Genomic DNA, 13,615 nt, shown 5'->3' on the forward strand with positions numbered 1-13,615 from the left:
GTGGAAGTCGTGACTCTCTCCATATTTTCAAGCATAGTGGTGGCGGCATCATGTTATGGGTATGCTTGTAATCGTTAAGGATAAAACAAACGGAATGGAGCTAAGCATAGGCAAATTCCTAGAGGACAACCTGGTTCAGTGTGCTGGGAAGTGAATTCACCTTTGAGCGTGACAATAACCTAAAACACAAGGTCAAATCTACACTGGAGTTGCTTACCAAGAAGACAGTGAATGTTCCTGAGTGGCCTAGGTACAGTTTTGGCTTAAATCTGCTTGAAAATCTATGGTAAGACTTAAATGGTTGTCTAGCAATGATCAACAACCAATTAGACAGAGCTTGAATAATTTTTAAAAGAATCATGGCCAAATATTGTACAATGCAGATGTGAAAAGCTCTTAGACTTGCCCAGAAAGACTCACAGCTGTAATTGCTGTCAAAGGTGATTGATTCTAACATGTAGAATCACTCAGGAGTGTGAATACTTATGTACATTTGATATTTCTGTATTTCATTTTCAATAAATGTGCAAATATTTCAATTTTTCTTTCTTTGTTTTGTCATAGGGTATTGTGTGTAAATGGTTGAGATTTTTATTTAATACATTTTGTATTCAGGTTGTAACACAACAAAATGTGGACTAAGTCAAGGGGTATGAATACTTTCTGAAGGACCTGTAGATAAAGCAAAAGCCCTAGATCCAATCCTCAATTGAGAAACCTCTCCATATGAAAGTTTGTAAAGGTAAAGGATTTCATCTTCACTTTGCACACTTATGGGACTCCCATTTCACTTATGGGTCACATTTAACCCAGATTTCATATAATTCTTAACCTGTTGCAAAGATGGGTCACCCCATGAATAAAGTGCTTTTTTGCATCCTTTTGATATTGTAAGTAGAAATTGTGCACGAATATTGCATTTAAAAGCATGTTGTATTAAATGAAGTGCCTTTTAATATAAACCACATACAAATTCTAAATCTGATTTTTCATATGAATAAAGACTTAAAGTGCCAAAAATCTTCCTTTTGACATGTTCCTCGTCATGTTTTTCTGACTTCTAGAAAGATTTTAACACAAATAACCCCCACATTTCCCCTGGTTTTCACCATCTGTCACGCCCTGATCTGTTTTACCTGTCTTTGTGCTTGTCTCCACCCTCCTCCAGGTGTCGTCCATCTTCCCCATTATCACCTGTGCATTTATACCTGTGTTCTCTGTTTGTCTGTTGCCAGTTCGTTTTGTTCTTCAAACCTACCAGCGGTTTTCCCCTTGCTCCTGTCCTGTCCTGTCCTCTCTTGTCTATAGTTCCTGTTTTCAATTTTTCTAGTCATGTGAGGAGTTATGGCAGATTAAAAATGACATTGTCAACCCTGATACAGTCATCCCCGTTAATTTAATTGGCTCTTTTCCAGGCACTTGAATTGGCTTCTTTCTTTTTTTAACTCTTGAGAAGGAAACATGTTTTTTATGAAGTGGAACACTCTTTATGACATAATATAAAAATTCTGTGAATTAAGTGTAATTTTGACATAATGACACTGTCCAAATGCACTCTTTTTGTGGAACAACCCAGTAAGTAGTGTTTTGCCACCTGTAGAATCTACAAATATTCCTATTTACTGTACACATGAATGGAAGGTTGAGTAGTTTAGGTAATCAAATCAAATAAAATGTTAGGTCACATGCGCCGAATACAACAGGTGTAGACCTTACACTGAAATGCTTACTTACAAGCCCTTAACCAACAATGCAGTTTTAAGAAAATACCTAAATAAAAAGTAAGAGATAAGAATAATAAATAATTAAAGAGCAGCAGTAAATAACAATAGTGGGGTTATTTACGGGGGTACCGGTGTCGAGGTAATTGAGGTAATTATGTACATGGAGGGCGCGCAATTCAGATAAATAATCATACAAATTATGGATATTAAACATTTAGGTAGATACAAGTGTCTTATTGGTTAAAAGCTTAAATTCTTGTTCATCTAACTGCATTGTCCAATTTACAATAGGCTTTACAGCGAAAGCATGCCATGCGATTGAGGACGGCGCCCCACATCAACATATGTTTCCACCGGCACAGGCTTCATAAAATCATAAATAGCGATTAAATATTGACTTACTTTTTGAAAATCTTCCTCTGATTTGCAATCCAAGGGATCCCAACTACAACATGTATGAGTCTCTTTGTTAGATAAAATCCTTCTTTATATCCCAAAAAGTCTGTTTAGTTGGCGCCATCGATTTGAGTAATCCACTCGTTCAACATGCAGAGAAAGGAATCCAAAAAGCTACTGCTAAACTTTCTTTAAACAAGACAAAATATGGTTCTATTTAATCCTCAGGTACCCTAAAATGTAATTAAACTATAGTATTTCATACAGAAAGAAGTATGTTCAATAGGAAAGCAAAATTAGCAGTTGTGCGTCGTCGCTAATTTCCAACTCTGACTCCCAGTACTAAAACTCAAAATTCTTCCTTGTTTGGGAAGAAACAAGCCTGAAACCTTGAACAAAGACTGTTGACATCTAGTGGAAGCCATAGGAATTGCAATCTGAGAGCTGGAATTGCATATGCCCCTATGCTTTCCATTGTAAGAGCATGGGCTCTCAAAAAAAAGAAATCCGGTTGGTTTGTCTTAGGATTTTCTCCTACCATATCAATTGTGTTATAGTCTCATACATTATTTTAACATTTCTACAAACGTCAAAGTGTTTTCTATCCAATGGTACCAATTATATGCATATCCTGGCTTCTGGGCCTGAGTAACAGGCAGTTTACTTTGGGCATGTCAGTCAGACAGGAAGTGGAGAAAAATAGACCCTAGCCTGAAGAAGATCTATAAGTGGCTATGCATAGTTAATAACAGAGAGTGCATTTACATTTACGTCATTTAGCAGACGCTCTTATCTAGAGCGACTTAGAAATTGATGCATTCACCTTATAATATCCAGTGGAACAACCACTTTACAATAGTACATCTATATCTTTTTTTTTGGGGGGGGGGGGGTTGCAAATGTCTGGGTAGCCATTTGATTAGCTGTTCAGGAGTCTTATGGCTTGGGGGTAGAAGCTGTTTAGAAGCCTCTTGGACCTAGACTTGGCGCTCCGGTGATGTACTGGCTAGAGTCTTTGACAATTTTTAGGGCCTTCCTCTGACACTGCCTGGTATAGAGGTCCTGGATGGCAGGAAGCTTGGCCCCAGTGATGTACTGGGTCGTACACACTACCCTTTGTAGTGCCTGCAGTTGGAGGCCGAGCAGTGTCCATACCAGGCAGTGATGCAACCCGTCAGGATGCTCTCAATGGTGCAGCTGTAAAACCTTTTGAGGATCTGAGGACCCATTCCAAAACTTTTCAGTCTCCTGAGGGGGAATAGGTTTTGTCGTGCCCTCTTCACGACTGTCTTGGTGTGCTTGGACCATGTTAGTTTGTTGGTGATGTGGACGCCAAGGAACTTGAAGCTCTCAACCTGCTCCACTACAGCCCCGTCGATGAGAATGGGGACGTGCTCGGTCCTCCTTTTCCTGTATTCCACAATCATCTCCTTTGTCTTGAACACGTTGAGGGAGAGGTTGTTGTCCTGACACCACACGACCAGGTCTCTGATCTCCTTCCTATAGGCTGTCTCATCGTTGTCGATGATCAGGCCTAACACTGTTGTGTCATCAGCAAACTTAATGATTGTGTTGGAGTCGTGTTAAATGGCGCCGGAGAAGAAAGCTGACGTTCTACGTGTCCCCAACCGATTGTGTTTTTTTGTTCGTTTATTTGCATTGTTTGTAACTTCTTCTTTTACCTATTTTGTACATAATGTTGCCGCTACCGTCTATTATGACCGAAAGTAACTTCTGGACATCAGGACTGAGATTACTCACCACGGACTGGCAGAATCCTATTTTTTAAGCAAACAAGAAAACGCTTACCCAGAGACGGCGCTCCTAGTAGCCGGGGACTTTAATGCAGGGAAACTTTAACATTTCTATCAGCATGTTAAATGTGCAACTATAGGGGGGAAAAACTCTGCACCACCTTTACTCCACACACAGAGACGCATGCAAAGCTCTCCCTCACCCTCCATTTGGCAAATCTGCCCATAATTCTATCCTCCTGATTATCTGTGATCAGGCCTACCATTGTTGTGTCATCGGCAAACTTAATGATGGTGTTGGAGTCGTGCCTGGCCGTGCAGTCATGAGTGAACAGGGAGTACAGGAGGGGACTGAGCAAGCACCTCTGAGGGGCCCCTGTATTGAGGATCAGCGTGGCAGATGTGTTGTTACCTACTCTTACCACCTGGGGGCGGCCCGTCAGGAAGTCCAGGATCCAGTTACAGAGGGAGGTGTTTAGTCCCAGGGTCCTTAGCTTAGTGATGAGCTTTGAGGGCACTATTGTGTTGAACGCTGAGCTGTACTCAATGAATAGCAGTCTCACATAAGTCTTACTTTTGTCCAGGTGGGAAAGGGCAGTGTGGAGTGCAATAGAGATTGCATCATCTGTGGATCTGTTGGTGTGGTATGCAAATTGGAGTGGGTGTAGGGTTTCTGTGATAATGGTGTTGATGTGAGCCATGACCAGCCTTTCAAAGCATTTCATGGCTACAGACGTGAGTGCTACGGGTCGGTAGTCATTTAGGCAGGTTACCTTAGTGTTTTTGAGCACATGGACTATGGTGGTCTTCTTGAAACATGTTGGTTACAGACTCAGTCAGGGAGAGGTTGAAAATGTCAGTGAAGACACTTGCCAGTTGATCAGCACATGCTTGGAGTACACGTCCTGGTAATCCGTCTGGCCCAGCGGCTTTGTGAATGTTGACCTGTTTAAAGGTCTTACCCACATCGGCTGCAGAGAGTGTGATCACGCAGTCGTCCGGGACAGCTGGTGCTCTCATGCATGTTTCAGTGTTACTTGCCTGGAAGCGAACATAGAAGTTATTTAGCTTGTCTGGTAGGCTCGTGTCACTGGGCAGTTCTCGGCTGTGCTTCCCTTTGTTGTTTGTAATAGTTTGCAAGCCCTGCCACATCGGAGCCAGTGTAGTACGATTTGATCTTAGTCCTATACTTACGCTTTGCCTGTTTGATGGTTCGTCGGAGGGCATAGCGGGATTTCTTATAAGCTTCCGGCTTAGAGTCCCGCTCCTTGAAAGTGGCAGCTCTACCCTTTAGCTCATTGCGAATGTTGCCTGTAATCCATTGCTTCTGGTTGGAGTATGTACGAACAGTCACTGTGAGGACGACGTCCTCGATGCACTTATTGATATAGCCAGTGACTGATGTGGCGTACTCCTCAATGCCATAGGAAGAATCCCGGAACATATTCCAGTCTGTGCTAGCAAAAAAATCCTGTAGTTTAGCATCTGCTTCATCTGACCACTTTTTTATAGACCGAGTCAATGGTGCTTCCTGCTTAAATGATTGCAGCAGCAGGATAGAGTTATTGTCAGATTTGGCAAATGGAGGGCTTTGAACATGTCTCTGTGTGTGGAGTAAAGGTGGTCTAGAATTTTTTCCGCTCTGGTTGCAGATTTAACATGCTGATAGAAATGAGGTAAAACTGATTTAAGTTTCCCTGCATTAAAGTCCCCGGCCACTAGGAGCGCCGCCTCCGGATGAGCGTTTTCCTGTTTGCATATGGCGGAATACAGCTCATTGAGTGCAGTTTTATTGCCAGCCTCGGGAATGTGGTGGTATGTACAGTGAGGGAAAAAAGTATTTGATCCCCTGCTGATTTTGTACGTTTGCCCACTGACAAAGAAATGATCAGTCTATCATTTTAATGGTAGGTTTATTTGAACAGTGAGAGACAGAATAACAACAAAAAAATCCAGAAAAACGCATGTCAAAAATTGTATAAAATGATTTGCATTTTAATGAGGGAAATAAGTATTTGACCCCCTCTCAATCAGAAAGATTTCTGGCTCCCAGGTGTCTTTTATACAGGTAACGAGCTGAGATTAGGAGCACACTCTTAAAGGGAGTGCTCCTAATCTCAGTTTGTTACCTGTATAAAATACATTTGTCCACAGAAGCAATCAAGCCAGCTAGGGAGCACATGCTTGGAGTGCTTTACAAATGCACTGTATTTTCAACGTAATTTTGCTTACTGGGAAGGCATAACAGAAACATGGACAGAATATTGACAGAAGCATAAAATGTCTTGAGTAGGCCAGTCAAGGAGATTGACATGAAATTAGTGTAAATTATCTGATGATAGAGACAGCATAGGCCAATAGAATTCAATATCATCAGATACATTTTTTGTCAATCTTATGTACTGTCATTTAATCCATAGCTTCTAACAAACTTAATTTGAGAGTGATTATTCGCCAGCCCCATCCAACCATCAGTTCGCTACACAAAGTGGCAGGGTCAGTTTGTCGAAATTACAGATTGTGCCATGCCTTCAAAGGGAAGATTTTTTTGATTTGCCTGCCCTATGCAAATTCGTTCTGTCTCAAAAGTGGGCGGGTATTTATGACGTAGCGAACCAGCGACAACTCGAGCTGACTTCCTGCTTTGAGGCTAGGAAGAGACTGCTCGATAGCCTTCCACATATTTTCCAAATATTACTCTGAGGTATGTCTGAAATTATATGTTTTTAATCGCAAATCATTTGTTATTCATAAAGGTTAATAACCGATCTAAATACTTGTTGCTATTTACATTTTAAAATTAAAGAGGGGAGTAGACTAGCTAACGTTATCATGGACGGAAACAACAAAAGAGGACTAAAGTTACCTAGCTAGCTCGAACTAGAGTTGAACGTCGCTACCAAGCTAGCCAGTTAATCATTCACGCATTGTAGTGTTATAACACATTTTCGGACCTAGCGAACTGTAAACGTAACGTTATCTAGTTAATCGAATTCAATAGGGGGGAAAAGTACACTCAAAAGCATGTTTTGTCGAATGCAAACACATAGCTAGCTAACTAACATTAGTATTATGACTCCATTGGGTTCTCGAGGGCTAACACATAGGTAGCTAGCCATGTTGTTAGCTTAGCATGCTAACTTTATTTAGCGGGCTGACTTGTTTCTGACTGTGTGTACTTGTAACTACCAGACCTTGGCTGCATTCCAAACACTTAAGACACAGCCTATCCCCTCAGCCCCCACTTCTGATGACGTCTGACGAGTATACTCGTCGGGCGGCAGTGTAGCCTAGTGGTTAGAGCGTTGGGCCAGTAACCGAAAGGTTGCTAGATCGAATCCCCGATCTGATAAGGTACAAATCTGTCGTTTATATATGCTATGGTCATTTATTATTGCATGTCTATTAGCTATATTATTACTATACAGCCTACTGTATGACAGTTAGCAAATTAATTAGCTAACTAACATTAGAAGGAAAATGTTTATTTCTACAATTTCCTAAAGCTAACCAAAAAAAAGCATCATTACTTTTAAGAGACTAGTGGGCATTAGTAGCACAATTTCTAACTTATTTACATTCACTTTTACTTACACTTGTATGTTGACTCCATATTGACGTTGAGGTTTTAAGTTTTGGCAGACTTTTCTTAGCGGATATAATCATCGAAAATTTAATTATGGGGCGTGTCAGGCAGCGAAGTGAACATAGTTGTACACTCGCAAACTCCATTAAAAACGAGGGCTGAGGGGCTTACGTTGCAAATTTCCCTTGCTAGACCGCGGGGATTCCCCCAAGGCCTGAGGGTTTAGGGCCGAGGGCTGTCTGCTTTGAGTTTGAAGCGCAGCCTTTCTTTAGATTTTGCCTCCTAGTAAGCTAACTGTAACCCGCCTCTTTTTGCCACAGAACCTATTGAAGTGGTTTGTTATGATATGTCACATTGAAGGAAGGTCAGTAGTACCACAAATACATGAAATGTCTTTAAAGAAAGTATTTCTGGTAGTACTAGCTTGTTAGCCACTAACTAGTGCATGTTCAAAATACTTCTGCTAGATAGTTGTATAATTTATGAGTCCAAAGCATTCATCAGCATTACCCTGTGTTCTAAAGCTTTCAGACTCTGGTCCAAGGTGCTGTGCAGATTATATTGAACTCAACATTTACAACTCCTGCTCCACAAAGATTCTAGATTTTTCCAAATTAAAGCATTAGAAGAGGATGGATTGGGACTAGGATTAGGATACGGATTCTATACCATTTTTTGTATGCAATTTAAAAGCATTAGAAGAGGACGGACTAGGATTTGGATTAGGATACGGATTCTAGATGTTTTTTTTATTTATTTAAAGCATTAGAAGAGGATGGACTAGGATTGGGACTAGGATTAGGATACGGATAATCTCCACCATTGTTCTTGGAATCGATCAGTGAGTTTGAAGCCTGCAGGTGCCTTCGGTTTATTTTAGCAGGGCCTAACCAATACCAACAATGACTGATGGAAGGATCTACGTGGGAAATCTTCCAATGGACGTCCAGGAGAAGGACATAGAGGATCTCTTCTTCAAATATGGAAAAATCCGGGATATCGAACTAAAGAATAACAGGGGAACCATCCCTTTTGCTTTTGTTCGCTTCGATGATCCACGGTGAGTTCCAGGGATGATCTAGTGCGTGTACAAGTCCAATCACAATTCCTGGCTGTTTGGCAAGCTGTTCTCCTCTGATTTAGTAACATCACCAGGGACTGACCTCAGGGAACGGATGGAGAAGGCGTTGCCAAGTGTATTTCCCTTAGGCAAGTAAGTAAGGAGTTCTGTGCTCTCTTCTCTTAGGGATGCGGAAGACGCGGTCTATGGAAGGAATGGATATGGATTCGGAGACTCCAAGCTGCGTGTAGAATACCCTCGCTCCTCTGGCGCCAAATTTAGTGGCCCTATGGGAGGAGGAGAAGGAGGGGGTCCTAGGGGGAGGTTTGGGCCCCCAACTCGGAGATCTGAGTTCCGGGTGATAGTGACTGGTAGGTGGACGTTCTGAGTCGTAGGAAGTGTTATTTTTGTCTCTCTCTCTCTTGGCGGACTGGAGGTCAAGGGGACTAAGTGGAGGTCAAGTCAGCTGCCCAAAACAAACACGAGCAAAACAATAAAAACTCAAACTGATCATGTTGACTGCATAAACCCAAACACCCGGCCATAGTGACTGGTAGGTGTATGTTTTATACATTTTTGTTTTAGCCATTGCTTGGAGGTATTTCGCTATTGTATCTAGGGCCGGGACGATACCAGTATCGCGGTACTCATTAGTGTCGTGGCAAGGAAACAACACGAAGCGGATCTTCTTTAGGAAAACAGCCCTAATGTTGAAAACAAACATCATCATCTTGTCTTCCGGAGTCACATTTATTTTCCTAGCTATAGCACACTATTTTATATACAGCAGGTTTTTTAAGGACTAAAGAGTTATCTAGATACTGGTATCGTCCTGGCCGTAACTGTATCTGTGTTGTATAGCTAGAAGAGCTTATTTATTAGGTTTCAACACAACTGGCAGTCAGATAGTACTATTCTTTCAAATCAAGGGAAAATACTTGTAGTGACTGACTATTTGCATACTTATACTATCCCTCAAAGCTTTGGCTGAAATGTAAATACAAATGTGAATTGGGTACATGCCACCTGAAACATGCCTATAGAAACTTTACATGAAAACCCATATTTGATGACATCAAAAATATCACTCTTTCACTCCAACAAGCAGAGCTTTTGGTAAAATGACAATGTGCTGTATCCCCTCCCAGGCTTGCCCCAAACCGGGAGCTGGCAGGATCTGAAAGACCATATGCGTGAGGCAGGGGATGTGTGTTTCGCCGACGTGCAGCGAGATGGTGAAGGAGTGGTGGAGTTTGTCCGTCGGGAGGACATGGAATACGCCCTGCGCAGACTGGACAGGACTGAGTTCCGTTCCCATCAGGTGAGTACACCTCTCCACGGTAAAACAAGACATATGAGTGCATTTGCGAGTCAAATCAAGCTTATTCAAGCTCATGAAGGAAAACGGGTCGTCTTTCATTTGCTCTGTCTGTCAGGGGGAGACGGCGAACATTCGTGTCCACGGAGAGCGTGGTGCCAGTTATGGTCGCTCGCGGTCTCGCTCCAGATCCCCACGAGGGCGTGGCTACTCACCACCTTACCAAAGCAGAGGGTCCCCTCCGCAGCGCTACCAGTCACCCCCACGCCGCCTTGTGTCCCGCCATAGCCCCCCAGCGAGGCGACACCCAGTACCGTACCATAGCCCGCCCCCACGCCACTATCGATAGACCTGCCGGCCATTCACAAGAGGGCACTGATGTTTAGGGGCAGTTTAATTATTATTTTTATCCCAGATCTCAAATAATTGTCCCCCTTTTGCTTGCTATGTACATTCCTTTATCAGTCACCCCTGCCCTCCTGTTGGCCTTAATATTCCTGATTTCCTTAAGCTTCAGCTCCCCATGTCAGGTCACTAGTCAGCTCAGTTCTGATGTCTGGTGAGACCATTTGTTAACATGCCAATTAACTGGTCTTGCTGCTCAAGTACATGTATGAACATTATCAGTTTGATGAACACTGCCCTGAGAAGTGCGACACCCAACAAAAACTAAATGTGAACAATACCTGCATCGTCTATTCCTTTTTAAATGAATTGTAAGTGTGTGTGAACCTCTAAGAATGAATGAATACGTTTGGAAATCGATTTTGATTGTAATCTGGTAAACCTCTGAAAATCCCATGTTTTATTTTAAAGAAATATTGAACTTTAGCCAGTTAATTCCTCTGTTTTTGTAACCTGTGGTGTCTATATGCAAGCATTTTGTTTTCAATTAAAACACTGAAACAAACCCAACACCTGTACTCAATGGTTTGTCACATTGCAGATTAGGTTTCCTGTGACACATTGATGTCCATCCACAGAGCTAAAAATATTACTTGGCAGTAATGAAACATGATTCTCCTATTTATTGCTTTGTCAATGTACATGTCAATCACAGCATTACATTGCATCATACACAGAGAAAAAAAATCATACTCTGAAGTGCAATGGAGCTAAGACTGAGACAGACAAAACATCTGTTCTTGCACAGTGTAAACCAAATAAACGTCCTTGTATGATGTTTGAGCTTTCTCTTCTAGCCCAATACTTCCACATTAATGCCTTCTTCAGTTGTCTTGAGGGACATTAAAGCCAGGGCACTTTTATAATAGACATCAACAATTCTATAACTGAAAAGGATAACTCCCTTTGCAAAGCATCATAGTCCTTTACAATGAATGAGTATCTGATGTGATCATGGATATTTATTGGTCTGACCCAAATGTCTGGATTCATAGCTTCCACTTGTAATCCATGCCCAACATACAAATTACAATACCCATCGTCATGTAATTTAGCATGTTGGATCCTTCATATGAATGCTCATTAGTCTCCACATTAGAAGGACAGCGACCTTAAACAAAACCCAATCCAAGATAAAAGGGTGGAAACCCTGTACATGGTCCATGGCAAGCCCAGTGAGCAATGCAAGTGAGTCATAGGGCACAAAGTTGTTGGGGAGATCCTCCATCACATCTGTCAGCTGTCTGGTTTCTCTTTATTGGGGCCCATGAATTCTACACCATCAATGGGAATGTTCTTTTCTTTGATGGCCTTCTGCAAAAACAAGCACAACATATGTAGTTGTATCATTAGATGAGACACTTGCATCCAACATTTAAAAATACTAAATAATAATGGATTCTGAGAAGACAATAGGCCTATATCATGAATTGAGGATATTTATTTCCAATACATTGATGTCCTTAAGTCAAAGATGTTTTATAACAAAGTAGCTAAGTTTCCCTTGCATCTGTGCTTCAACCCTTTGAATAATGTACTTCTTCTGGGGCCTAATATCATGACAGCTGACACAATGGTGTTGCATCATGGCTGTTTTGGTTACCTAGAAGTAAGGTACAGCATCAACGAGTGGTGATTATGAGCAGATAGCTAGCTAACAACATTTGTCCGTGTTTGATATCATGTATTTACCTGGACACAATGCTGATATTTCTTGAATATTTCGGTACAGGGATCACCGCTTCGATCTTCCTTCAAGAATTTCTCAGCAAACCAACGGTTAAAACACTGGTCATATTCCCGTTTTAGGTCAGTGCAGCCCTCTCCAACACTGTTCATCTTCAAGACAGAATAACCATAGAACATATGAGAATAAGAAATACTGAAGGAATACAGTTTACGGTCAATTATTTCAGCTTAAGTGTCTCTTCCGCACAGCTCACTTGACTTTCCTTGAACCATGTGGTCTGATTGGCCAGACAGCATGGCGTATATTGATGACGTAATTGAACAAGCGACACATCGTAAATCTACACCACAGACAGAAGGGTCTAATTGTGGGGCTTGCGAAGCAAAAGCTCCAGCTTCAATCTTCGACATACTTCTTATTGTGGTCTTGCGAAGCAAAAGCCCAACTTCAATCTTCGACATACTTATTATTATTATTCATTAGCACGATACTCCTCTTACACAGTTCAAACTTGAGTTTCTTGTATACTGGTTTATTACATATTTTTTTACATTTTAAACATTTGATCTTTTGTGTTTTTCATCCCCTTTTATGGGACTTCCTCAAGATTCTAAAAGGCCACATTGTGACCAATTACAATTTACATTCACTGTAAATGCAATAATGCAACTTTTGACACAAATCAGCTACTTTGACCACTTTGCAACAACTTAAACAAAAAGTTTGAGCGTTTACATCTTTGTCTACTTCTCTGCTACTCAAATCTGGCGTTTGAAAGTCAAATTATATTCTGATAAAAAGTTACCGCTGTTTTAGTAACCACATCAACATTTTCTCAAACTTTTTTGTAAACTGCTGTTTCGACCACTACCCCAACAAGTTAGACAAAAAGTTAGAGGGTATGAAATCTTCTTCAACTTCTGTTATTCATATCTGTTCTCGGAACCATAATATTCACTACGGATCTCATGGTACAGCTGTTTTAGTAACTACATTACCACATTTTCTCCCAACTTTTTCCAAACAACTGCCGTTTTGACCACTCCCCCAACAAGTCAGACAAAAACATTGAGGGTATGAAATCTTCCCCTACTTATCTGCTTTTCAGATCTGAAAACGGATTATGGATAGTGTCTACCAATCTGTAGATAAAGCTTTTTTTAAACCCATCAACTGCTCTCTTTCTAGCTGCAGTAAGTCAACAGCTGCAAATTCCAATAGTACTGTATATATACAGTACCAGTCAAAAGTTTGGACACACCTACTCATTCAAGGGTTTTTCTTTATTTTACTATTTGAACTATGAAATAACACATGGAATCATGTTGTAACCAAAAAAGTGATTTTAGATTCTTCAAAGTAGCCACCTTTTGCCTTGATGACAGCTTTGCACACTCTTGGCATTTGGGGGATGAAGGATTTTGTCTAACACTGTCATGAATCCAGCAAATAACTTCTGTGGGTCAGAGTGCAGTATTTAGTTAATATTAAAGCACAAACTTAGTGTGTCTCTCACACTCTCGTTAGCCATAAGGGAGCAGTGTTGCAAAGGCTACTGTTGCCTAACAACGCTTGACTAGCAGGAATGAATGTCTTCATAGTTCTTAAAATTTCCATGATTTGTCAATCTGTTTCATATGGAACAGCTAAACTGTGTTCGAATACTCATACTAACCATACTT

The 13,615-nt window shown here is 41.1% G+C and overlaps 2 protein-coding genes across 4 annotated transcripts; one reads left to right on the forward strand and one right to left on the reverse strand.

Moving 5' to 3' along the window:
• The first annotated feature begins 6,476 nt into the window (after positions 1-6,476).
• Positions 6,477-10,753, forward strand: LOC115149206 (serine/arginine-rich splicing factor 9). Of its 3 annotated transcripts, none has more exons than XM_029691848.1 (5): positions 6,477-6,578; positions 8,341-8,520; positions 8,707-8,891; positions 9,669-9,841; positions 9,957-10,753. In XM_029691848.1, exons 2-5 carry the CDS (start codon positions 8,363-8,365, stop codon positions 10,185-10,187), a joined length of 747 nt encoding a protein of 248 aa, XP_029547708.1. In that variant the 5' UTR covers positions 6,477-6,578; positions 8,341-8,362; the 3' UTR covers positions 10,188-10,753. The 3 variants fall into 3 exon arrangements, with proteins under 3 accessions (XP_029547708.1, XP_029547709.1, XP_029547710.1); XM_029691849.1 differs by having other exon boundaries at positions 6,480-6,578; positions 7,985-8,520; XM_029691850.1 differs by having other exon boundaries at positions 6,486-6,578; positions 8,344-8,520.
• Positions 10,754-10,841: 88 nt separating this feature from the next.
• LOC115149207 (TP53-regulated inhibitor of apoptosis 1) lies at positions 10,842-12,227 on the reverse strand. The gene is made up of 2 exons (XM_029691851.1): positions 11,936-12,227; positions 10,842-11,557 (listed from the first exon to the last, which is right to left on the reverse strand). The coding sequence occupies exons 1-2, from the start codon at positions 12,107-12,109 to the stop codon at positions 11,480-11,482; spliced, it is 252 nt and encodes an 83-aa protein (XP_029547711.1). The 5' UTR covers positions 12,110-12,227; the 3' UTR covers positions 10,842-11,479.
• Positions 12,228-13,615: the final 1,388 nt, after the last annotated feature.

The sequence above is a fragment of the Salmo trutta genome, chromosome 15 (genome assembly GCF_901001165.1).
Source record: "Salmo trutta chromosome 15, fSalTru1.1, whole genome shotgun sequence".
NCBI classification, from domain to species: Eukaryota; Metazoa; Chordata; class Actinopteri; order Salmoniformes; family Salmonidae; genus Salmo; species Salmo trutta.

Excerpts from the sequence above, each read along its gene's own strand:
- LOC115149206 (XM_029691848.1), top strand. The coding sequence starts at position 8,363 with ATGACTGATGGAAGGATCTACGTGGGAAATCTTCCAATGGACGTCCAG. Across the intron at positions 8,521-8,706 it reads GTTCGCTTCGATGATCCACG|GGATGCGGAAGACGCGGTCT; the intron begins GTGAGTTCCAGG and ends CTCTTCTCTTAG. Across the intron at positions 8,892-9,668 it reads GTTCCGGGTGATAGTGACTG|GCTTGCCCCAAACCGGGAGC; the intron begins GTAGGTGGACGT and ends ATCCCCTCCCAG.
- LOC115149207 (XM_029691851.1), bottom strand. The coding sequence starts at position 12,109 with ATGTTCTATGGTTATTCTGTCTTGAAGATGAACAGTGTTGGAGAGGGC. Across the intron at positions 11,558-11,935 it reads AATATCAGCATTGTGTCCAG|AAGGCCATCAAAGAAAAGAA; the intron begins GTAAATACATGA and ends TTGTTTTTGCAG.